Source organism: Laccaria bicolor, genomic scaffold (assembly GCF_000143565.1).
Source record: "Laccaria bicolor S238N-H82 LACBIscaffold_2 genomic scaffold, whole genome shotgun sequence".
NCBI lineage: Eukaryota > Fungi > Basidiomycota > Agaricomycetes > Agaricales > Hydnangiaceae > Laccaria > Laccaria bicolor.
The window spans coordinates 70,041-91,228 of NW_001889873.1; the positions used below are offsets into that span (position 1 = coordinate 70,041).

The 21,188-nt window shown below is 47.4% G+C and overlaps 8 protein-coding genes across 8 annotated transcripts; 5 read left to right on the top strand and 3 right to left on the bottom strand.

Annotated features, from left to right (window-relative positions):
* Positions 1-1,385: 1,385 nt before the first annotated feature.
* On the bottom strand, positions 1,386-3,055 carry LACBIDRAFT_291949 (uncharacterized protein; the record flags this gene model as incomplete). The annotated part of the gene is made up of 4 exons (XM_001874948.1): positions 1,386-1,764; positions 1,820-2,598; positions 2,662-2,822; positions 2,876-3,055. The coding sequence occupies 4 exons, from the start codon at positions 3,053-3,055 to the stop codon at positions 1,526-1,528; spliced, it is 1,359 nt and encodes a 452-aa protein (XP_001874983.1). The 3' UTR covers positions 1,386-1,525.
* An 862-nt stretch (positions 3,056-3,917) lies between these two features.
* LACBIDRAFT_321479 (uncharacterized protein) lies at positions 3,918-4,803 on the top strand (the record flags this gene model as incomplete). Its single annotated transcript, XM_001874383.1, has 4 exons — positions 3,918-3,962; positions 3,988-4,046; positions 4,093-4,197; positions 4,470-4,803. The coding sequence occupies 4 exons, from the start codon at positions 3,918-3,920 to the stop codon at positions 4,801-4,803; spliced, it is 543 nt and encodes a 180-aa protein (XP_001874418.1).
* Positions 4,804-4,900: 97 nt separating this feature from the next.
* Positions 4,901-5,587, top strand: LACBIDRAFT_321480 (uncharacterized protein; the record flags this gene model as incomplete). Its single annotated transcript, XM_001874384.1, has 1 exon — positions 4,901-5,587. The coding sequence occupies one exon, from the start codon at positions 4,901-4,903 to the stop codon at positions 5,585-5,587; it is 687 nt and encodes a 228-aa protein (XP_001874419.1).
* A 1,193-nt stretch (positions 5,588-6,780) lies between these two features.
* Positions 6,781-8,035, top strand: LACBIDRAFT_304960 (uncharacterized protein; the record flags this gene model as incomplete). Its single annotated transcript, XM_001874385.1, has 7 exons — positions 6,781-6,978; positions 7,032-7,064; positions 7,112-7,284; positions 7,336-7,418; positions 7,471-7,665; positions 7,716-7,857; positions 7,915-8,035. 7 exons carry the CDS (start codon positions 6,781-6,783, stop codon positions 8,033-8,035), a joined length of 945 nt encoding a protein of 314 aa, XP_001874420.1.
* Positions 8,036-10,613: 2,578 nt separating this feature from the next.
* LACBIDRAFT_304962 (uncharacterized protein) lies at positions 10,614-11,433 on the top strand (the record flags this gene model as incomplete). Its single annotated transcript, XM_001874386.1, has 8 exons — positions 10,614-10,636; positions 10,704-10,706; positions 10,774-10,776; positions 10,831-10,840; positions 10,970-11,005; positions 11,065-11,110; positions 11,166-11,369; positions 11,426-11,433. The coding sequence occupies 8 exons, from the start codon at positions 10,614-10,616 to the stop codon at positions 11,431-11,433; spliced, it is 333 nt and encodes a 110-aa protein (XP_001874421.1).
* A 1,218-nt stretch (positions 11,434-12,651) lies between these two features.
* LACBIDRAFT_304963 (uncharacterized protein) lies at positions 12,652-14,665 on the bottom strand (the record flags this gene model as incomplete). Its single annotated transcript, XM_001874949.1, has 5 exons — positions 12,652-13,050; positions 13,100-13,389; positions 13,448-13,553; positions 13,612-13,793; positions 13,852-14,665. 5 exons carry the CDS (start codon positions 14,663-14,665, stop codon positions 12,652-12,654), a joined length of 1,791 nt encoding a protein of 596 aa, XP_001874984.1.
* An 817-nt stretch (positions 14,666-15,482) lies between these two features.
* Positions 15,483-17,908, top strand: LACBIDRAFT_304964 (uncharacterized protein; the record flags this gene model as incomplete). The annotated part of the gene is made up of 10 exons (XM_001874387.1): positions 15,483-15,686; positions 15,750-15,930; positions 15,982-16,034; positions 16,090-16,400; positions 16,459-16,694; positions 16,749-16,952; positions 17,023-17,306; positions 17,357-17,487; positions 17,553-17,689; positions 17,751-17,908. 10 exons carry the CDS (start codon positions 15,483-15,485, stop codon positions 17,906-17,908), a joined length of 1,899 nt encoding a protein of 632 aa, XP_001874422.1.
* A 329-nt stretch (positions 17,909-18,237) lies between these two features.
* LACBIDRAFT_321484 (uncharacterized protein) lies at positions 18,238-20,097 on the bottom strand (the record flags this gene model as incomplete). Its single annotated transcript, XM_001874950.1, has 7 exons — positions 18,238-18,855; positions 18,921-19,343; positions 19,397-19,509; positions 19,562-19,678; positions 19,854-19,867; positions 19,940-20,031; positions 20,068-20,097. The coding sequence occupies 7 exons, from the start codon at positions 20,095-20,097 to the stop codon at positions 18,238-18,240; spliced, it is 1,407 nt and encodes a 468-aa protein (XP_001874985.1).
* Positions 20,098-21,188: the final 1,091 nt, after the last annotated feature.

The following is a 21,188-nucleotide window of genomic DNA, read 5'->3' on the forward strand; positions in this document are numbered from 1 at the left end:
GAATGGAGATCCAACCTGGCCTGCCCTCGAATGTCGAAGTTACTCAGTCAAGGGGAGGGCCGGCTGGTGATGCACCCACCCCCTCTGGCGGTAATCCTCCATTGCCCGTAGGATCGAAGTATGCACACGGGATGATCGTTTTTGATTTGCCGACGAAGCAAACGGAATTGTATGTATTGTTATTCACGCTTCGTTGTCTAAAATCAGACTCATTACCAGCCTTCTCTGAAAAGGTCGATCCGCTTAGAAGGCGAACTCACGAGTGTCAAAATTTCCCAGGATTCACAGTATGCTCTCATCAACCACTCGCCAGATGTGAAGTACTTTGAATTTGTAGCGTAATATTCATCTAATCTCCACCTATCTGTCTTATAGGAAATTCATCTCTGGGATCTGAACGCGGGAAGAGTGGCACACAAGTATACTGGGCAACGACAGGGGCGTCATGTTATCCGCAGTTGCTTCGGCGGCATCGACGGAAACTTCGTAGTTAGCGGAAGTGAGGGCACGTTAATTTAATCAGTCTCATCTCCACGGAAAATTTCATTGATGTTGCAAACAGATGGCAACGTGTATGTATGGCACCGCGATACTGGCGCTCTACTGGAAGTTCTCTCGGGTCACGGCGAAGGAAGTGTTAACTCTGTTGCTTGGAATCCTCGTAACGAACGCATGTTTGCGTCATGCTCGGACGACAACACAATCCGGATATGGGGGGCACCTCCGCCGGAAATGTCGATCGACTCAATTTTGCACAATCCGAGCCGCACGCCCCCTTTCCCTGGTGAAGGGAAAGGAAAGACGCAGCAGCGCTGGGATGAAGATGAGGTGGATTCTGTTTCAGGTTCTAACGCCACGCGAAAATGAGCCCACTTTTTTCTTCAAAGGTTTCAATCGACGACGAAAGGCCGTCTGGTCTCCCTCCTTGCATACACATACATCATCGCTTGAACGCTCCAACATACGTATAATCGCATCTTATCCAACACCTCGTCATCACGGCTGTATTTGCGTAGTTACAACACAACAATCGACGTGGACCTCTTCGTCAACGCACACAGAATGATAGAAAGCTTTGGTTTTTTTCCTAGCCCTCCCGCCCAAGTACGCGAAAGGTAGCTGACTTTGTTGCTTTACATAAATCATCCAAACTATTAATCTGAATCTTACCCTACTGCACCCTTTTCCTTCCCTTCCCCCTCCCTTTGCCCCTTGCAAAATTCACATACCTCCATTCATAAACAACTCTCAGCATCCATTCGTACACAGCGCTGAATAGATCAATTTCATGGGCCCAGTCGAACTTCCTTTCGGTGTTGGTATCGTCTACGCTGGCAAGGTTTCCATCTCCGCACCACCCTCGTCGAGATTGCGGTGAGGTTTCAACCGCCTCTGCATCGTGCAGCTGTTTGAGGAGGTTCTCTGTGAAGGCTCTGCACGCAGGTGCCAGGAATGGTGGTGAGGTCGAAACGGTGTTAGGATCTGAAGGGGCGAGGGAGAACGAAGGAGGGTAGAAGCCACACGATTATGGTGGGTTTGAGTGGGGTTCTTCGAGGACGGGCAGCATGTCCTCCTGGATGGGATCAACACACACATGAGAAATCGGCAGTCGTTCCGAAGTGGACCTGGCTTGGGTTGATGAGTTGGTGGGGCAGTAGAAGGGACAGTGTGTTTCCGGAGTGGAGGCCTGGAGGGTAGGCCGTGCGCGGGACTTGAACATCACATTCATCTGCGGCTGTTCTTGTTGAAAGTCAAGATCGTTTACTGTCTTTATTTGTAAAATCGTCATTCAGAAATCCTTGGTTAGAATGGCACCAACCTTCCACATCTTCTCTCGATAGGTACGACTGAGTCGCCCATTCGTCAACGTTTCTTGGAAACTCGCCGACGGCAGGCGGGAACCAGCGCTCGGTAAACTTCCCCATCACATATCGATAGCTGACCACCAGTCCGAGGCATCTCCCCTCCCTGAGTACCCTCCTTTCCCTACGCCAATCCGCATCAATCCACATCCTCACAGTTCCCAGCGTCCGATCGCAAAAGCGCCTGGAGGATACTCGGAAACTTGCTCGGCTGCCAGGCAACAATCGACCCCCCTCCGCTGGGAAGTCGTCATAGTCGGGAAAGATACGAATGATTGGTGTTAGGATCCGCAAAACAACGGTTTGAGCGGTCGCGTGCTCGATTAGGGTGGATACTTTGAGATGAGTAAGAACGTGTCCTGACGTTGTCGAGTTAGCCCTTGGACAGCTAATGAAATGAGTTGTCGTATCTAGAGAGACTTGACTCAGCAAGCCCCTCAGATGTGAGATGCCGTCAAATGTGACTTTCGAGTACTTGGTCGGGAGGCAGTAGAAGTTGGCCTGAGGGAGTGTGGGATAAGATGGCTCTGCAACCGATTTTGTCCGACATTGGTACTCTTGGCCAGGGCGGGGGGAATGCACATGCGGCGAACTGGCGGTGTGGACATCGCAGAAGCTGACTTTGGCTGAGATTGGCGACTCGGTGGCGGGAGTCTTGCTGTAAACCACCTCAAGTTTTGTGAATGGGTGACGGCTTCTGGTATACACGTCATTACCAGCTGGGACGAATTTTTGACTGCATATACACTTCTAGAGCTTACTGTCAAAAAAAGAAGGAGCCCAGCTTTTATACACATACCTCGTCACGTTCGCAATGCCTTGGCCATGTGCATAGAAGTTCAAACTTTCAACGTTGTTCAACTCCACCAAGCCGCCCGTTTTGTTCAGCTTCAACTGCTCCATGTATCCGTCTTGTCCGGGGATAGTTTTAACATGCGTGGTCGTTTGCAAGTAATGGAACTGTTTGTCCAATTATCAGTTTGAAAGGCCAGTCACAAGAACACGGAACTGACACGCCTGAATAACCAGAAGCGAATGTAGAAGCCGTGGATCGCAGCAGCAGCATGGCCAAACGTGTCAATCGCGCCAGGCAAGCCAACGCCAGTGGCAGATCCACCACTTTTGCGAAAAGTATGTGTCTCCGACGCTTGTGCGCGATCGTGGTCGTGGGGCCGGCAAGGAGCTATAGCCATTGGGAAAGCTCAACTGCTTCATTATCAGAGGCAACGTCACTGAAGCTTGAGTGACGGCGACTGGACTAGAAAATCAACGCGAGGGGGAGGCCCGGGTGAGGAGAGGAAAGATGTATGGGCAATGGCTGTAGGCTGGCCGTAGGTTCAATGAGACGATTAGGCGTGTGTATTTCGTACCGACTTTTTTTCCCTTTACGCTTTCATATGCCTCCCGGACTGCAAACCCAACACAAGTTTTTATTCTTGAATCTTGTGTAGCTTTCGCGTTGTTCTCCTCGATGAGGAATGGGCCGCTGTCCATGCTTGCATCTTTGAGTACTCTGGGCATTAAACGGGCCGTGTACTACGGTAAGCTTCGTGTTGTTCCATTTATCTGACTATTCAACTTTGGCCGAAACAGCGGGTAGCAACAACCCAGCGATTCCATCGTCTGTGATCTAAGGAACTGAATATGCTCGGAGCTTCGAACTCGTGGAGATCTCGATGGTGCAGCGTCCAAAGTGAGTTTCCGCTCCTCACACTTTGGATGGAAGTCGACTCATTTGCCGATCTAGGACCCGCCTTCACTAGGCCTTCACCATCGTGTTGAACAACTACCTGGCGCACAAATCACTCCGGACAAGACGTATCTCTACTCTCTAGTACGTGTTGCCGGTGAGTTCTTCTCAATCTTTCTACCTCGTACGAAGTTGATCATTCTAGCTATAAAGAGAATTTGACCCACCACCTCAACGACTCACACACTCCCTGATCATCAGTCGCGACGAATTTTCACCCCAGAAGGGATGTACAACTCGATGCCCATGCGCTCTCTTTGAAGTTTCACCAAAATAACTCGTGCACCTCATCACCGACGACCGTCATGGAGACTGCCTTTACGGGCAGGACATTGTCGTTTCCAGTCGAGGTGGGTGTGTTACATGTGTTCTCAGGTGTCTGAACTCTCCAAGATTACGACGACGGTCACGACACCGTTCAACACGCTGAGATGGTAAGCGCTCATCCACGGAGTTCTTCATATCTGATTTATCAATCAGTTACCTTTCGATCTACCAGAAAAGCGCTCTCTCGGATCGACCCAATTCCACTAAATCATTTCGGGCACAGGCAAAGCTTGTCAAAATTCACAAGGATACTATGCGGTGTGCATTTTTGACTTTGCTTACGAGAACAACGCACAAGATCACCGAAAGGACTATGACGCTAGCTTTGAATTCGACTCCTATTAATCGACAACGTTGGTCAGATCTCTAGACTGCTTATTGCAGCACCACCATGCATTGTGGCCGTTTTTTTTAACGAGTTTTGGGCGTTCGGAAATCGCATAGGAAGCGGGCATTAGCTATCTAAAGATTCAGCGTTCAGCGTCACATGACCTAGGCTGCCCACAATGCTCTCTTCGCTGTTCAAGCAGGAATACCCAACCGACTCAAACGCTGGCTTCCAATGCCTACACTCGGAAGTGGATGCTGCTTAGCGCGAGGCCGAAAGCCTTGGTTAGGGAAGTTCATAGTTTTCACTTCCCCGTGGGCTCGTCGACGTCGGATCGCAACCTGGACAAATTAGAGAAATACGCAGGAGGCCAACAGGAGGCGAAGTTGGACAGGAACGATTCCAACAAGGAAAGCAGGAATGGATCAACATCCTTTGGCTTGACGGGTACACCACACAACAGAACCTACCAACCTCAATGTTTCTTTGTTATCCTTCGCAAGCTGCGGGGTGTAGAGGGTGACTTTAAACGTTGATCGTGAATGCAGTAAACATGTCTCAGACAATCCCACCCTATATAATCAGTTCAAACTTCACCTCCCAATCTCAACGCCATTGCCCACTTGTCCCAAGATGGGTGATCCGAGCTATCTCCGCCTTGTACCCTCTTCTTCTGCCACCATTCCCATCGACTGGACTAAAGTCCCTGAAGCATCCAAAAAATTCCTCCTCGAAGGCTGGGGTACCGACTATTCCGGGACAGAGACAGATACCGAGTCTGACTCAGACTCCGAGCGAATCAAAAGACGCCCACTCCCCGGGACCATCAGCGACCTTGCGAAGATGTTTGACGAATCCAAATTTTTTGGCTACATGACACCTGAACTTTGCACACTCCTTCTCGACATCAGCGAGTTTGGGCTCGTCAAACCCCGCCTTACTGAAACTGTAGGTCTTCCAGTAGGCCCGCACTTCTACATGAAGTATTTGTCCGAAATTTGGTTCGTCCTTTTCGTGCCAGGGCAAAGGGATGGGATCACCGGCTACAGCCCGGAAATACCAGACACTGGCAGGATCAAATTGCATTTCTTGTGTTTATTCATGCGCCCCTTTGCCAAATCACATCCTCAAATCTCCTTTACTCCATCGACAGCCCTCAGTGATTCATCGTACACGTCGATTTGTCTGCCTGGGATTCGATATAACCTTCCTGCGTATGGCGGGCGCTTGTACTCCAATATACTAACAAAAACACCAGCTCAAAGGAAATTGAGTTCCTGTTTTGACCCGAGAGTCGGTGGCATGAATAAGGGTGGCTAAAAGGGACCACAAGGACAGGACAGCACATGGCATGCCTTTGTTTGGGAGTCGAACCCGGCTGTCCTGACCAACGATACAACAAGCGTATTGTAGTCGCCAGTCTACTAACAAAGACATTAAAGGGCTGTGTCTGGCGGATTGTGAGCTTGGATTCGAAGGTCCGGCGCTTGGTAAATTGGAAACTGTTTTCATCTACATAAAGGTGGCGTTGATTTCTGCAAGCGTAAATGTACATCCAATCTTGAGAATTTCCGCACTAAGAACTGTGATTATGCATGATAACCAGGACGTGAACTTGACAGCGCAATTGCAAGAACGTTCAGATTTTTGGTACGATAGGGGCGAGCGTCCATACTTTCTTCCGAGGTTGGTATCGTCTAAGCTGGCATGGTCTTGCATCTCCCCTAGCAGAATCACCATCTATTATGCCACCCCGAACACCATCCACACCCACACCATCCGTACTAATGCCCAAACCCACCCAACACTTCGTCACCAGCAGCTCGTGCACGGATGTCTCGTATGTGTGTAGGCAGTGGGCTCGCGTGAAAGTGATCGTGGTATGTAGATGAGGAAGGAGTTAAATTGGATGAAGCAGAATCTGAAGTTGAACTCGACAGAGTGGAGTCGAAGACGAACTCGACAAAGCCAAAGTCAACACCGCCGGTAACAGAAGTGGAAGGCACCTCAAGGATGAAGTTGTCGTCGAAGAATCCAAGGAGGGAAAAACACGTGTGGCATACGCTGCACCCGTCAAATGGCCGAACATGCTCAATGATGTTGCAATGATGTAGTATTCACCTGGACTGTAACAAAACATCAGGAGAAGTTAACCTGGGGTTTGTACTCACCCATTCTCTCCCTCGCCGATTGCTTAATGGTCTGAATTAGGTCGTTACAAAGCCGCGCAGCGCTGTGCTTCGTGTTCGTCCTGGACAAATTGGGCTTGAAATTTTGAAACCCTATCACAGCTCAGTTGGGGGGTCTTTGAAATGTCCATATGACATTTGAGTCGAGGGGAATAACGTTACATGAAGGGGAGAACGACAGTCAAGCAACAGTTTGGCAACAGTCAAGTGAAGTTCTTCAAATATATGACGTCACTCCTTTAGATAGTAACCAAACAATACGCAACTCATCGCGCTTCTTTTGCTTCTTCACTTTCACCACCTCAGGCATCATCCCAGCGGAAAATGGCTCCTTCCAATACCGAGTTCCAAGGAGCAGAGGATATAGAAAGACAACGGAGACGCGCACAAAATCTTCGAAGGGTCGCCAAGCGTTTTCGCGTCCTTATCATTGGCCGCGCCAATGCGGGGAAGACAACCATCCTCCAGCGAGTTTGCAAAACAACAGAACAGCCAAAAATTTTCAATCGGGAGGGCCATGAGGTATGGTAGTCCACATTCTAGACATCATCATCTTGCATTATTGATGTGGATAGATTGACTTGTCCAATCTCAATCCAACGACACAGGTAATGTGGATCTACAGTTCCTATTACTTGTTACTGAAGTGTGGCAGAGAGCGGGGCATGACATTGAGAATGAAATGATATTCAAGAGTAACACATCATTTGTCTTTCATGACTCATGTGGCTTCGAAGCAGGTAGAACATCTGAGCTGGATAAAGTCAAGGATTTTGTGCGGAAATGTTCAACCAAAAAGAACCTCATGGATCACCTTCATGTGATTTGGTAAGTGACTGAGTGCTAACATTGAAGTGCATCTGAATACATCCTGCATAGGTACTGCATTCCCATCAATGATGAAGTCAGACCAATTACAAGGGCAGAGTTAAATTTCTTTGATGAGTGTGGGACTGGTAGAGGTGTGTACACTATTGATATTCTCATGAATCTAACCTTTTTTTCTGTATCCAGTTCCTGTTATAGTCTTGTTCACAAAAGCAGATTTGCTGGATGCTCAAACCATGGAACATCTGGTTAATGCTGGGATGGATTTTGAAGATGCTACAATTCATGCTCCAGAAGAATCAATTGACAGGTTTCAAAAGAAATTTGGTCAGCAACTCTATAAGAAAAAATATCCTCCCAAGGGACATGTGTATTTTCGAGGTGTTATGAATTCTTTCGTTTGTAGACAACAGATTAATTGCCTTTAGCAGATATGCAACATCCTACAAGTAACTGCAGTGAACTTCTGAAAGAGACAGCAGCTACCCTTTCAGATGACATGATCTTACAGCTGTTCCTTACAGTGCAGAAGAATAATCTGTGTCTGTCAATTGAATATGCAATCATGCTGGGGTAGTGCCTTTACATTATTATATATGAAGCTAAATTGCTGATCACACTTGGTGGTAGAGTTACATTTCCAGGTTGGAAATTGGTCAAAAGAAAGAGAAAGTGGAGGGAGATGGTTGAGGCTATATTGTGTTATTTTCCACACATGGTATGTGAAACCTGCTTGACTATTGAGCTGTAGAATGAAATATTATATTTGAACAGAGAGTAAGCCAATGTCCAGCTGGTCTCCACTATGTGTTAATTTGGATTGTCCTTTGATCATAAACAGAACGTAAGTTAATATTTTGCTTGAACTCATCATTCCAGTGATGCTGATGGGGGCACACTCTCAAACTCAATAAATAGTTTGTAAGCTTGGAGGCAAATAGCCTTTCCCTGCCTGTCACTGACAAGAACTTGCTCTGGGGTTTCAACAGCATGTAAGTTAGCATCTGGCTTTCCTAATTCTTGCTGACAGAAGCTTTTGAACAGGAAGTAAGTCAGCATCTAGCTGGCCTTTTCTTGTTGCTGACAAAAACATGCACTGGGTTTCAAATAGTATGTAAGTCAGCATGTATGGGTGGCTCTTCCTGCTTGCCTCTGACAGAAGCATGTTGTGGGTTTTGAACAGGATGTAAGTCAGCATCTGAGTAGCCCAGTTTGCTTGTTGCTGACAAGAACATGCTCTGGGTTTGTGCAGGGTGTAAGTCAGCATCTGGGTGACCCTTCTTCCTTAGTGCTGACAGGAGTGCATTGGGTTTTGACCAGGATGTAAGTCAGCATCTAGCTGGCCCTTCCTGCTTCAAGTTGTTGCTGACAGAAGCATGCTCTTGGTTTTGCCATTGGACAGGATGCAAGTCATCTGGCTAGTCCTTTCTGCTTGTTGCTGACAAAAGCATGCTCTGGGTTTTGAATAGGATGTAAGTAGACATCTGGCTAGTCTTTTTTGCTTATTTCTGACAAGAGTGTGCTATGGGTTTTCAACAGGGTGTAAGTCAGCATCTGACTAGCTTTCTGCTTTCTGCTGACAGGAGTATGTTCTGGGTTTTGAACAGTATGTGAGTAAGCATCTGGCTGACCCTTTCTACTTGTTGCTAACAGGAACATGCTTTGGGTTTTGAACAGCATGTAAGTTAGCATCTGGCTGACCCTTTCTGCTTGTTGCTGACAGGTGGATGCTCCGGGTTTTGAACAGGGTGTAAGTCAGCATCTGGCTGGCCCTTTCTAAATTTCGCTTGTTGCTGACAAGAGCATGCTTGGGTTTTGAACAGTATGTAAGTCAGCATTTGGCTGGCCATTTCTGCTTGTTGCTGACAGAAGCATGTTCTGGATTTTGAACAGGTTGTAAGTCAGCATCAGGCTGGCCCTTCCTGTTTGTTCCTGACAGAAAAATGCTCTGAATTTTGACAGATTGTAAGTCAGCATCAGGCTGACCCTTCCTGCTTATTGTTAATTAGACCATGCTCTGGGTTTTGAACAGGATGTAAGCCAGCATCTGCCTGGCTCTCTATGCTTGTTGCTGACAAAAGCATGGTTTGGGTTTTAAACAGGAAGTAAGTCAGCATCTGCCTGGCCCTTCCAATTTCTTGCTGACAGGAGCATGCTCTGGGTTTTGAACAGGAAGTAAGTCATCTGGGTGGCCCTTCATGCTTGGTACTGACAAGAGCATGTTCTGGGTTCTTAACAGGACGTAAGTCAGCATTTGGTTGGCCTTTCCTGCTTGTTCCTGACAGAAGCATGCTCTGGGTTTTTCACAGTATGTAAGTTAGCATCTGGCTGGCTCTTCCTGCTTGTTACTGATAAAAGCATGCCTTGGTTTTTGAACAGGTTGTAAGTCAGCATCTGACTGGCCCTTTCTTCTTCTTGTTGACAAGAGCATGCTTTGGGTTTTGACCAGGATGTAAGTAGGCATCTGGCTGGCCTGGCCTGCCTTTTCTGACAAGAGCATGCTCTGGGTTTCAAACAGCATGTATGTCAGCATCTGGCTAGCTGTTCCTGCTTGTTGCTGACAAGAGAATGCTCTGGCTTTAAACAGCATGTCAGTTATCTTGCTGGCCCTTGATGGTTGTTGCTAACAAGAGCATGTACTGGGTTTTGAACAGGATGTAAGTCAGCATCTGGCTGGCCTTTCCTGCTTGTTTCTGACAAGAGGATGCACTGTGTTTTAAACAGATTGTAAGTCAGGACTCAGCAGCTGGCTAGCTCTTCCTGCTCATTGCTAATTGAAGTTTGTGAGCAGGTTGTAAGTCAGCAACAGCTAGCCCTTCCTGCTTGTCACTGATATGAGAATGCACTGGGCTTTGAACAGCATGTAAGTCAGCATCTGGGTGGCCTTTTCTGCTTGTTGCTGACAAGAGCATACTGTAATTTTTTAACAGTATGTAAGTCAGCATTCAGAAAGCCTCCTCTGCTTGTTTCTGACAAGAGCATTCTCTGGGTTTTGAACAGGATGTAAGTCAGCATTTTGCTTGCCCTTCCTGCTTGTTTCTGACAAGTAAATGCTCTGGGCTTTGAATAGTATGCAAGTCTTCATCTTATTGGCTTTTCCTGCTTGTTGCTAACAAAAGCATGCACTGGGTTTTGAACAGTATGTGAGTCAGCATCTGGCAAACCTTCCCAACTTTCTGCTGATAAAAGCATGCTCTGGGTATCAAACAGGATGTCAGTCAGCATCCAGCAAGCCTTCGCTACTAGTTGCTAACAAGAATGTGCTCTGGGTTGTGAACAGGATGTAAGTCAACATGTGGCTGTCTCTTTCTGCTTGATGTTGACAGAGCATGGTCTGGGTTTTGAATAGGTTGTAAGTCACCATCTGGCTGGTCTTCTCTGTTTTTTGCTGACAGAAGCTTACTTTTGGTTTTCAACAGGAAGTAAGTCAGCATCTGGCTAGTCTTCTTTGGTTGTTGCTGACAGTAGTATGCTTTGTATTTTAAATAGCAAGTAAGTCTCAACTTTTTGCACCTTTCATTTTGCTAAGAATGGTGAGATTGTGAGTTCAGTCACAGCATTTTTAGCAAAACTTTTATTATGCCATACTTCTTTATATAGTCTGTAAGTAAATTCATTTTTTCTTCCAATTCTTCTTCCAAAATAGCAATTCATTTACATTAACTAAATCAATCAATATTTCTAGGTGGAGGATGCCCTCAATTATATAGACTGGCCTTTTGTAAGTCTTCATTGTGCAAATGCTATTCAGTATTATGACCACAACATAATCCTACATAGATCAGCAACACCCAAACTTTCAAGGACATAGCCTTTCTATGTATCAGTATGTATAATCTCATTTCTGACCACTTCATGATAACCACTACTTTACTGCTCAGCTACAGCTATCATTGCAGAGCACTCATATTTTCTGTGGAAAAAGAAGCCTTCAGGATCTTCCACCCCCTTTGAATTAGCCATTCAGAAGCTCAACTCATCCACCGACTTGGAAAAAATCAAAACAGCCATTGAGGAAGCATCCCATCTTAAAAGCAAGGATAAAAAACATGCACTTGTCAAGATTGCTTTGGAAAACTGTCTTTGTAAGTTTTTCAACCTCAACATCTTCCAAAGCCTTTCTCTCATTTATTTGGTATAGCTTTATAAAATTTCCATCTTTCCAGAATTTCATACCTGTATTACATCTCTCTACTTACCTTTATGAATCATTTTTGTCCATTGTTCTCAAAAAATAAAAATAAAAATAAAAATAAAAGAGGAGTATTATTTAAAAGAAAATAAAGTCAAGGACACTATCCTTTGTTGTTTTCAACCTTCCACAGGTGCCCTGAAGTTGCCTTTGTAGTCCAAGCAAAACCATTTTCTATCTGGAACCTGTCAATGAGGGAAAGAGAGGGTACCTTTGAACCTGCCATTCAACCTATGACTGCAAATTTGATTGTAGAGCCCTCACACCTTAAACAAGAGATGGGGCTGTTAGGCAAAGTGTTTGTCATTTGATGGATTCTATGACAAATGAATCATTTTTGTACCTTGTATGTGATTAGAACAGACCTATAGGACAATTTGTGCAAAGGGGATGTACAAATGTAAAGAAAAAGTTGTTATTACTATTTTTAAGAAAAATGAGTCTCAAGGTACCCCCACAGGACAAAATGGTGTTAAGAATCAAAGTTTGCGAAGGGAACAGATTTCTGATTCATTTGTCAAGGAATCTTTCACTTAGGTGTCCGATTGTCCCTTATTCACACTTGAGACAGGGTCCAATGTTTGATCTAGGCAAAGGTACCTCCATAATTGTTGACACTCCTAGAATAATAAAGCTGTTGTGTATGCCAAAAACGTTGATTAACAAAATTTTAAACTGTTGAACAATAAGAACATCAGCCATATTGACAGACCAATTCCATTATTTTATTCTTTAACATATTCTTCAGCTGAGTGGTGTTGCCATGGCTACCAAGACTATTTCTCAAAGACATTGTTTAAATATGCAAATTAAATGTGGTTGAAGTTCTTATTGTTCTTCATTTTCTAATTTTGAGAATTAATGTTTTCGGAATGCACATTCACTTCATTATTTTGCAAGTGGCCACAATTAAGGAGGTACATTTGTCCTGATTATTTATTAGGCCCTGCCTCAAGTGTCAAGGTGTCAATATAAGTAATCATGTTTACCACAGAAAAAACGATACGTGAGAGGACTACAAGTACATGAGCGCTAGCTTTCGATTTGTTGAAATGGATTTGTAGCTTACAGGCAACAAAAAGTTACGACGTAAGGAGACGCTGGATGAAAGAAAAGTGAAGAAGGCAAACAGTGACCTCAAGCAACACGGTATCGGACAATGACTGGCGCTCTCACTACCAAACAGGGCGAAGGTTCTCGCCAACATAATGCTCGATCGTCTTCAGCCTAACTCTCTGCTGTTCCAGTGCATCTTCAGGAACAGCACATATCGCCTCCCTCACTCTAAGCCTCAACTCCCGATACAAATACTTGGGCCTCAACGGCCTCGGACTAGGCACAAGACTCCCATCAGCCGCAGTAGTCAACGCGTAATAGTTGAAGCACGGAGCAGCGACATTCTCACCCCCCAACTTCTGCTGAACAAGGATTTCGGCGAGGGGTGTGAGTAGGTTACTCATTATGCCGTGGATATTTCGGAAGAGGACGGGGTGGAGCGCTTTTTCGAGGGGGTGCCAGACCCGCTGGATGGTTTGTAGTAGGTAGCAATAGGCTGCGTCGAAGGCGAGGGAAAGCTAGGTGTGCGTGAGCAGAGGGTGATGAGAGAAAGGTAAGTTCTCTTACCCTGTAAACGTAGTTATTCCGATATATATTCCAATAATCCACAGTCTTCGGGTTGTCCGGGACTTGATGTACATCCCACACCTGCGGCCTCGAATAAAGCTTGGAAAAGACGTCATAGTGGGAATCGTCAACCCTAAGATTTCCCTCCCCTTGCTCGATGATCGTCCTCAGTGCCCGGAGAGCAGTGGATTGATTGTTGATAGCGAATAGGTGATCGCCAAAAAACCTATTACCGCAGAACTGTGCTCCCGGGTTCTTTGTAAAGTTCTCGTCGGGAAGACCTCTGACGCCTGCGAGGAAAAGGTGGTTTAGCGAGAAATGTAGAGGATGATAATAAGTGCTAGTGACCTGTGATCAGATCCTCGTAGAGTTCGCCAATGCTGGTGTACTGCGAAGCAAGGACATCACGCTCGGTCATGGGCGACAATACACCACCGTCAGCCGCGGACTCGATCTGGTGCAATTTATGATAAAGATGATGTGAGGTTAAAGCTAAAATCCAAGACACGTACTTCCATAAAGCGGCCTAAACTCTCAGTCTTGAGCGCCTCCAAGATCATCGGGATCTTGCCATATAACATGCGGCCAGGGTATTGAGGCACGACGCGAGGATCGTACAGTTCCACAGAACCTCCAAGTGCAGAGAGAAGATTGCCAGCCAAGGAGAGATGGAGCATTTCCTGCTCTACAACGCCTGCAAAAAAATCCGTCAGCGGAGCTTAATAGAATGGGTTTGGGGGGATCTGCCTGACTTCTGAGAGTAGCACGGACTTGCAACGCGACAGCTTGGTTGGTTGGCTTGATGCTATACATGGCGTAGAGATAAAGGGGGATGGTGCTCAGTTCGATCATCACGCCGGCGTGAACGCGTTTGATCATGGCACCATAATCCCAATGCCGGGGTGGACCTTGGGGTAGCTGGAGTGGTGGGATTTGTGGGGCTCCACCTCCACCTCCGCCTCCGCCGTTGCCTCCTGCGCCTCCACCTCCACCGCTGACTCCTCCACCTCCGCCTATTTTGTCTTTTTGCTTTCCACCTCCATATCTGCGTGCGGCTTCGCCGGCGCGTTTAAGGTCTGCGAAAGTGACCATGCGTTTGTAGGCTGCAGCTTGAACATCGGGTTTGAGGGCTGCAGCTAAAATGGCGCGTTTAATAGCTGTCAATCGGGCCTCGGGTTCTAGGGCTGTGAATTGGGCCGCGGGTTCGAGGGCTGCACGTTCAACGGCGCCTTGGAGGGCTGCAGATAAGACCGCAGGTTCGAGGGCTTCGATTTGGACGGATGGTTCGAGGGCAGCAAATTGGACAGCGCTTTGGAGGGCTGCAATTTGGATGGCGGGTTCGAGGGCTGCGGCTTGGACGGCATGTTCGAGGGCTGCAGCTTGAACGGCGCGTTCGAGGGTTGCAGGTAGAACGGTGGGTTCGACGTTTTCGTCTGGGACATCACAGAACCCTTCGTCTTCACCTGGGACATCGTAGTCTTGGTCTGGGATGTACACTGGGGCTGAGGTTGCGACGATGGCTGACGCCCCTCGCCCCTGAACGGGGGATAGCGAGTCGTAGTCCATGGGGGGTGCACGATTGGAATGCGGTGAAACGTATTATCTTGAGTTACTTATCTGTGTGCTCGGTTAATATGTATCAAGTTGAGAACGAACCACTGTTCAATCATACTTACCTCCGAATAGAAATCTCCACATTTAATCTGTCCCCTTTCTATCCCACACTCATGAAGCATGGCGGATGGTGGTTGTAGTTCGAATCAGAGATACCGACGGCTTGTAGTGGTCGATGACAAGAACTGGTCATGGGGTCTTCCGAGTTTGGTCAAGCCTGTTTGCACATAAACACAGTGGCTGAACACTGTGCTTGCACTGGGCCATTATCCAACATTATCCCTGTCTACCTATCAACTGTCTATCGCGTCTTTTCATATCGATATACCCGTTTTGAAAACATAACGCTCAGCGCTTTGTTTAGTTGTGGAGCACGTCCGACGGTGATGCATTTGAACCCTCTCCATAATTCTCTTTTGCACTTCGTGAATCATTCCCTCACCTGAAAATTTGACAAGGAATGGCCTCTCTGTATCCTACAGGCCCGCGCAGGTCAGCTCTGAATGTTCTGCAAGTCTTGTTCGTCGGCCACCTTGACATGCCGAAGTGTCATATTTTCAAAAGGGGACCCAGGTCTAACGATATGTTAACTGTAACCTGCTTTCGGGATAAGTGTCCCGAGGTGGCGTCACTTATCTGTCTCCTGTGTCCATGTAAGTACTTTCCCCATTAATCATACACTTCACTGACCTGTCGACGGCACCAAAAGCAAGTTATATGTCTTTACTTCCGCGCCTCCCCCACTGGCAGTTCTCTCGCTTTAACTACCATGCCTCGTCTTCATATTCTCAGCGACCCGAGCACAGCTGCTCACTACCCACCAGTTGACCACAACAAGATCGTCCGCCTGGAGATCTTCCCTCCCATTGGTATAGCACGTGTCGGCGACTCTGAAATCGAATGTTTCCTCGCCCCGGAGGTGCCTGGTCGCACCTACCCTCCCAACGGCCTACGCATGCGGCCGAATGGCCAGGTGAGTTTCTCTGTTGTTCGCTCGACCCTAACATAAGTACCCAGTGACACTTACGATCCCCAGGAGTTCAAGTTTCGAGATGCTCACCAGAGGCTCAGACGCCAGGCTGTCCGCTTTCGCGTCTATGCGTACGATGCCCATGACAAGCTCCTCGGCGAAGTTAACAGCGAAAACGGGTACATCTTGAACTGGACCGTGCAAGTCGCGAACAAAAAGGCGGCAAACTATGTCCACCAACGCGGAGGTATTTGACTGCCTCGTCATCTTCACTCTCATCTCATACTCGTCCTCATAGGCCACTTTGATCCCCACGAAACCGCTTTACGAAACCCAAAAATCCAACCAGATGTGTGCACCACTTTCCTTCTCAAAAACGTAACACCTTAAATTTATTCCTCACCAGCTAAACCTCGAAGATCGTTCCCTCCTTATCGTTGCAGACGAGGGAGCCATAGCGTCAACAGACCCCCTGAACACCTTTGTCCTGCTCAACAAGGGTACCTTTCAAGGATCACGCGTGGAACTCGCACAGCTCCAGCGTGATACCCGCGGCCGTTTGGTCTTTGTCCCCGGTAAAGGAGAAGCCCGTTCTATCGTCAATCCTTCCAAGCCCCAGCCACCAATTATTTCTGCAATGGACAGCTCGAATTGGATTGACGAGATTTGCGACGGGCAGGTGAAGGTCGTGGTGACAAGGGCCGGGACTGATCACAAGTGATTACCTTTGCATCTCTTTGCTGTCGATGCTCTGATTCTTAAAGGGTTTTTATAGAGTCGGCGAGTTGGGGCGTCCAGCTACAGTCCTCAGCGCACCACCCAACTTTGCTTGGGGCATCAATGCACCTACTACATTGTATGATACGATCGAGAACATTTATCGCGAGGAGGAGCACCCGCTCGTTCCCAGACCTACTGTTCACAGCCTAGACTTCTGGAAGCACATATGGCCGATTTTACTTTCCGCTTCTTCATTGTCTTGGACCAACAACCAAGCTTTCCAGGGTCATGGTAGGTCACGAGTCCAATCCAATGCGAAAGGTTTACTGAAGAAAAAGAAATCAGGTGTATCCAGCAACGGACATTACAACTTCTGGCAGGTCCTCGAGTTATTTGTAGGTGACGCGGGGGACGACGTAGAATTAATGAACAAAAGGAAATATTTCAAGTCTCGAATCTTTGAAAAGCTCCGGAAACCACTGAACCGACACAATCCTGATCAACTCCAAGCAGACACAAGGTACATGCCACGCCTCTCTGGCGACGCTGGTAAGTCCTGCCCAGCCCCCCTCCGACGCGGTTCATGAAAAGAAAAAATGACGCCCACAACCGCGTTTAGGTGAACTGCCAGAGCCAGGTACTTTCACAAGCAACCTACAGCCCGATGCCCGGAAGTTCGCTGCACTCACGAAGCTCCAGCATGACCGTTTTCGGATATGGACAAATGACGATACTTTCCACCTCCCCGCCGATGGAGTCCTCCCCATTCCGCGAGAACGTCTCGAAGATGTCGACCTAAAAGACCAGACAGAGGAGCTTACGCGTGCGATACTGGAGACGGCCATTGGGGACCCGCTTTATCCTGGGATTGAAATGTATTGGATTGCGAAATTGAATACGACGGTGGGCGCCCTTTTATGTACGATTGACATTAACGATGATTGTTGGCGCAGTACGACACAAACCACGCCGTAAAGATCAATCCTCCCTTCAGAATTAACACAAACACAATATTACCTGGACATCTCACGCGAGGGCTCAGTCTACCCTGGCAATGCGACTTTGATTTATGCAAGACACACTGGTAAGTAGGATTTTTTTGTCTATCTAGGTGGTGTCAGCTCCGAGCTTCTCTAATCCCTCCACAAGGTGGCCCTCCGTTCGCCCAGACGATATCGTGCCAAAAGTAGTCTTCCACGCTACCGTCCAAGGGTCCAATAACAAAACGGACTTTGACACGGCTATAACGGCACGAACCAAGTGGACAAGAGGACTTCGCGATACGGGTGAGGCGTTGCTGGTTCTCATGCTCTCTACCTACTATCATCTCACAATTGCCAATGGCAGTCATCGTCACACCTACCCAGGAAGACTGGCCAGGAAGCGATGATATGGTCAGGTACTGGAAGTACCTTGGTGTCGTGAGGAAAACCCGGAATGCGTTCACAGATCGCCATGGTTGGCAGCATAGTGTATTCCTTGAAGATGAGCGGGTATGGATGTGAGGCCCCGTCGGACTTGTAGTGACGTACGTTTTTGTTTGTGCTGTATGATTTTGTGTCTGTACAATAACCCCAATGCAATGGCCCTGTTTAATTTTCTCGTTCCTAAATTGTTTCACTCGCCAACAGTCCATGAATCCACAATAAATTTCTATTGCTCTACAGACTTGGTGCGGGAGAAGCACAGAACGTTAGTGGGTCGATCGGGGAGATGGGGCACGGTTGGCTTCGAGTCTGCAAAGAGCATAAGTTGCCACTGCAACGGCCGCGGACGAGAGTGGCCTGGGGCTAAAGACAGACGGGGCATATGGACTGTCCGTTTGAATAGTCATCTACACCTGTCTTTTCGCCCAAAATCCCCCATTAAATCGTGCGAGACGATAGTATTGCTTCTTCTCCTTTTCATACTGTTGGGTAATGGCAGCGTAATAATCAAGAATACTAGATATTTCCTCAGATCCAGCACCTTCCGATTCCATTGAAATCCGTTTAGCCAGTTCTTCTCCAATGAAGCAACCTGCGTTCAATGCAGTGATCATGCCTTGCGAAGACAGAGGGTCAAACGCCATAGCTGCGTCTCCCACAGCACACCAGTGTTCCGTCTCATCGCAGGTCAGATCCAGAACTGATGAATTAGCCGACGTGGAACGGGGAAACTTCTGCCCGGGAAAGAAGTCGTGATGGTGTGTAGTGATGATCGACGAGATGTGTTGGGTGTGGTTGTGTAAAAGATCGAGGAACCCATCGGCTGTGCGTACCAACTTGGCAGATGGATCGTCGTCGTCGGTATGATAGACTACTACCCGTCTGTTGTGTGGGAGGGATGAGGTATACCACCAACCCGATTCGGTAGCCTCGATCAGCGTCCGACGGTCTCCGTCGTCTTCCGGGGAAACGAACAGGGAATAGAAGGCGAGGAGCTTGTCGGTTTTCAGTGTAGTTGCACCTAGCTTTGGGTGAAAGTTGGTCAAGAAAGTCGCTGTGGCGAAACTATGAGTAAAGAGATTACTGATACCTTTCGAGCCAGCGAAGCTTTCCTCCCAGTGGCATCGACCGCCCATTTGGAGTAATAACAATTTGTCGAGCCAGTGTCTAGGTGCTTCGTATGCACACACCATATGCCGTCGTGCTTCTCTATGGAGACGAATTGCTCCCTCACAATTCGGGACGGAAGACTATTGTGCTTGCTCTTGTCACATCCTTCCCTCACAGCCTGTCTTAGAGACTCGTCGAACAATGGGCGGTCAAGGTGCCAGCCTGAGCCATAAAGACGCGTAAGACTGTATTCTTCGTGGAGCTCCTGCGAGCTCCAAACAGACGCATTTCCTGAACAACGGGCATGGTCTCCTTGTGCGATGTCATGCGATAGGCTATCTGATAGGGTAGGAGACAGGTATGCGAGGGTCTGAAGGGCAATACCCGGCAGTGATTCGCCGATCTGTTGTAATATGTAGTTCAGACAACGAAAGTAGAAGAACTGCTGATAGTCACCTTGAATATGGCTGGATCGGCATCGTCGATTAACAACACGGAACGGGGCGAGTCGATTCGATGCAGGGCTAAAGCTGTAGCACAGCCAGCTGGTCCTCCTCCGACGATAATCACTGAAAAGACTTTGATAAAATACTCATTGAAGCGAGGAAGCGATGTTCTAACCGTCATATACTTGCTGAGTGGCCATACAACCGCCAGGGATAAAGACGGTCACCAAAGCTGGCGCAGCCTGAGCGCAGTGCCGAGTCACGCTCCAGGAGCTACCAGTCAGCGCTTCAGCTGCCACACAGCATCAGTTCGTGATGTTCGTGTTCACATTTGAATCAAGTTCGCATTCAGCTGAGAATGGAACACTGGGCCACCGGGGTCGCATTATTTCTGGCTGTTCGATGCGAATCGTTGGCTGATGCTAGTTCCAAGGGGTACGCAGAAAAAAATCCCCTTACATCCTTACTTACATGGAGGATTCTCCAAACCAAATAGTGATACACAACGCGAGAAGGCTAGCACCGCGCATCCCCGGTAGTCTCTTATACAGACCTTAGTATTACAAATGATAATCGATTTGTAATGATATAAGCATCCCCGGGCCGAGCCTCGAGCCTCCACGCTTTGTATGTAGCGCGCTGATGCTAAGATGTAAGAGAACACGAAAATTCAATTTTAACCGTGAGTCGGTTGAACATCCGAATTTTCATGGGTTGGGGGAAAGCTTTTGAAAATTCTCGTGCACTTGGATCCAAAACGCGTCGCGCTGATCTCAAATGAAATTGTAGAATTCAAAATTGATACTTGTTCAACGGATATAAAAATCATATCAGATGAGATGAGGAAACAAGTATATTTGCAATTTGAATTGACTCGAGAATTACGAAAGCTTTGAGCGTGCCGGTGTGAATCCTGGTTTCCGAGCCCCATGTGAAGGGTCTGAGAAGACAACAAGACTATACCAACCACAGGCACACTAGTGATGAAATGAGAGAGAATGGGAAGGTGGGAGGGTCGAAAAAATTCCGCGAAGGTTAGAATTCGCGGGGGGAAGTAGGAATGAAAGAGAAGAAGGCAAGGATTTCATTGCTTCTCGAATGACTATATCCTCGCAGCGCACAGACCTCAGAAGGCTGTCAACACCACGGAACGTGGTGAAGCGGACATCACCGCATTGCGCTTACAAAGCCCCTGCTTGAGTTGTTTCGAGCTCGCAAGCTCGCTCTCCAACTCGAGCCTCAATCTCCTTTAGCCTTTAGGCACTTTCGTGTTGTCTATTACTGGATAACTTCCCATAAGGTTTAGAAACCTAGATTATTTTTCTAAACTGACGTGCCGCCATGTCGTTTGCCAAATGGGTCACAATCTGTCAAAGTTGAACTCCGCTTGTCATCGAACACCCTCTTCTAGATTTTAATCTAGACGAGGCCTCCCCCCCCCTCTTCTAGTTCTAAATCGCTTGCATAAACCCTTTTTTCATTGTCCGACAATCAATCCCTGAGCATCCCGTCCAAATCAAGCAAGGCATCAAGATCTATCAAGATGCACCAACCTATGTAGCTGGTCTCCTGAAGAACTATTCACTACATCTTTCTTGTATTTCTCGAGAAACAATAGGGAGTCAACAGTGGAAGACAGACAAGTCATTTTTCATTTGAACCGGGTTTTGTAGGACAGTTTTTTTCATCATGTTGACGATGTATGCAGCTCTCCTTCAAACCACACACCCAGGCATCCGATTGCACGTAAGTACAGCTTGTCTTCATGTTATTGGTCAGTTCTCCTCACTGAATTCTGTATC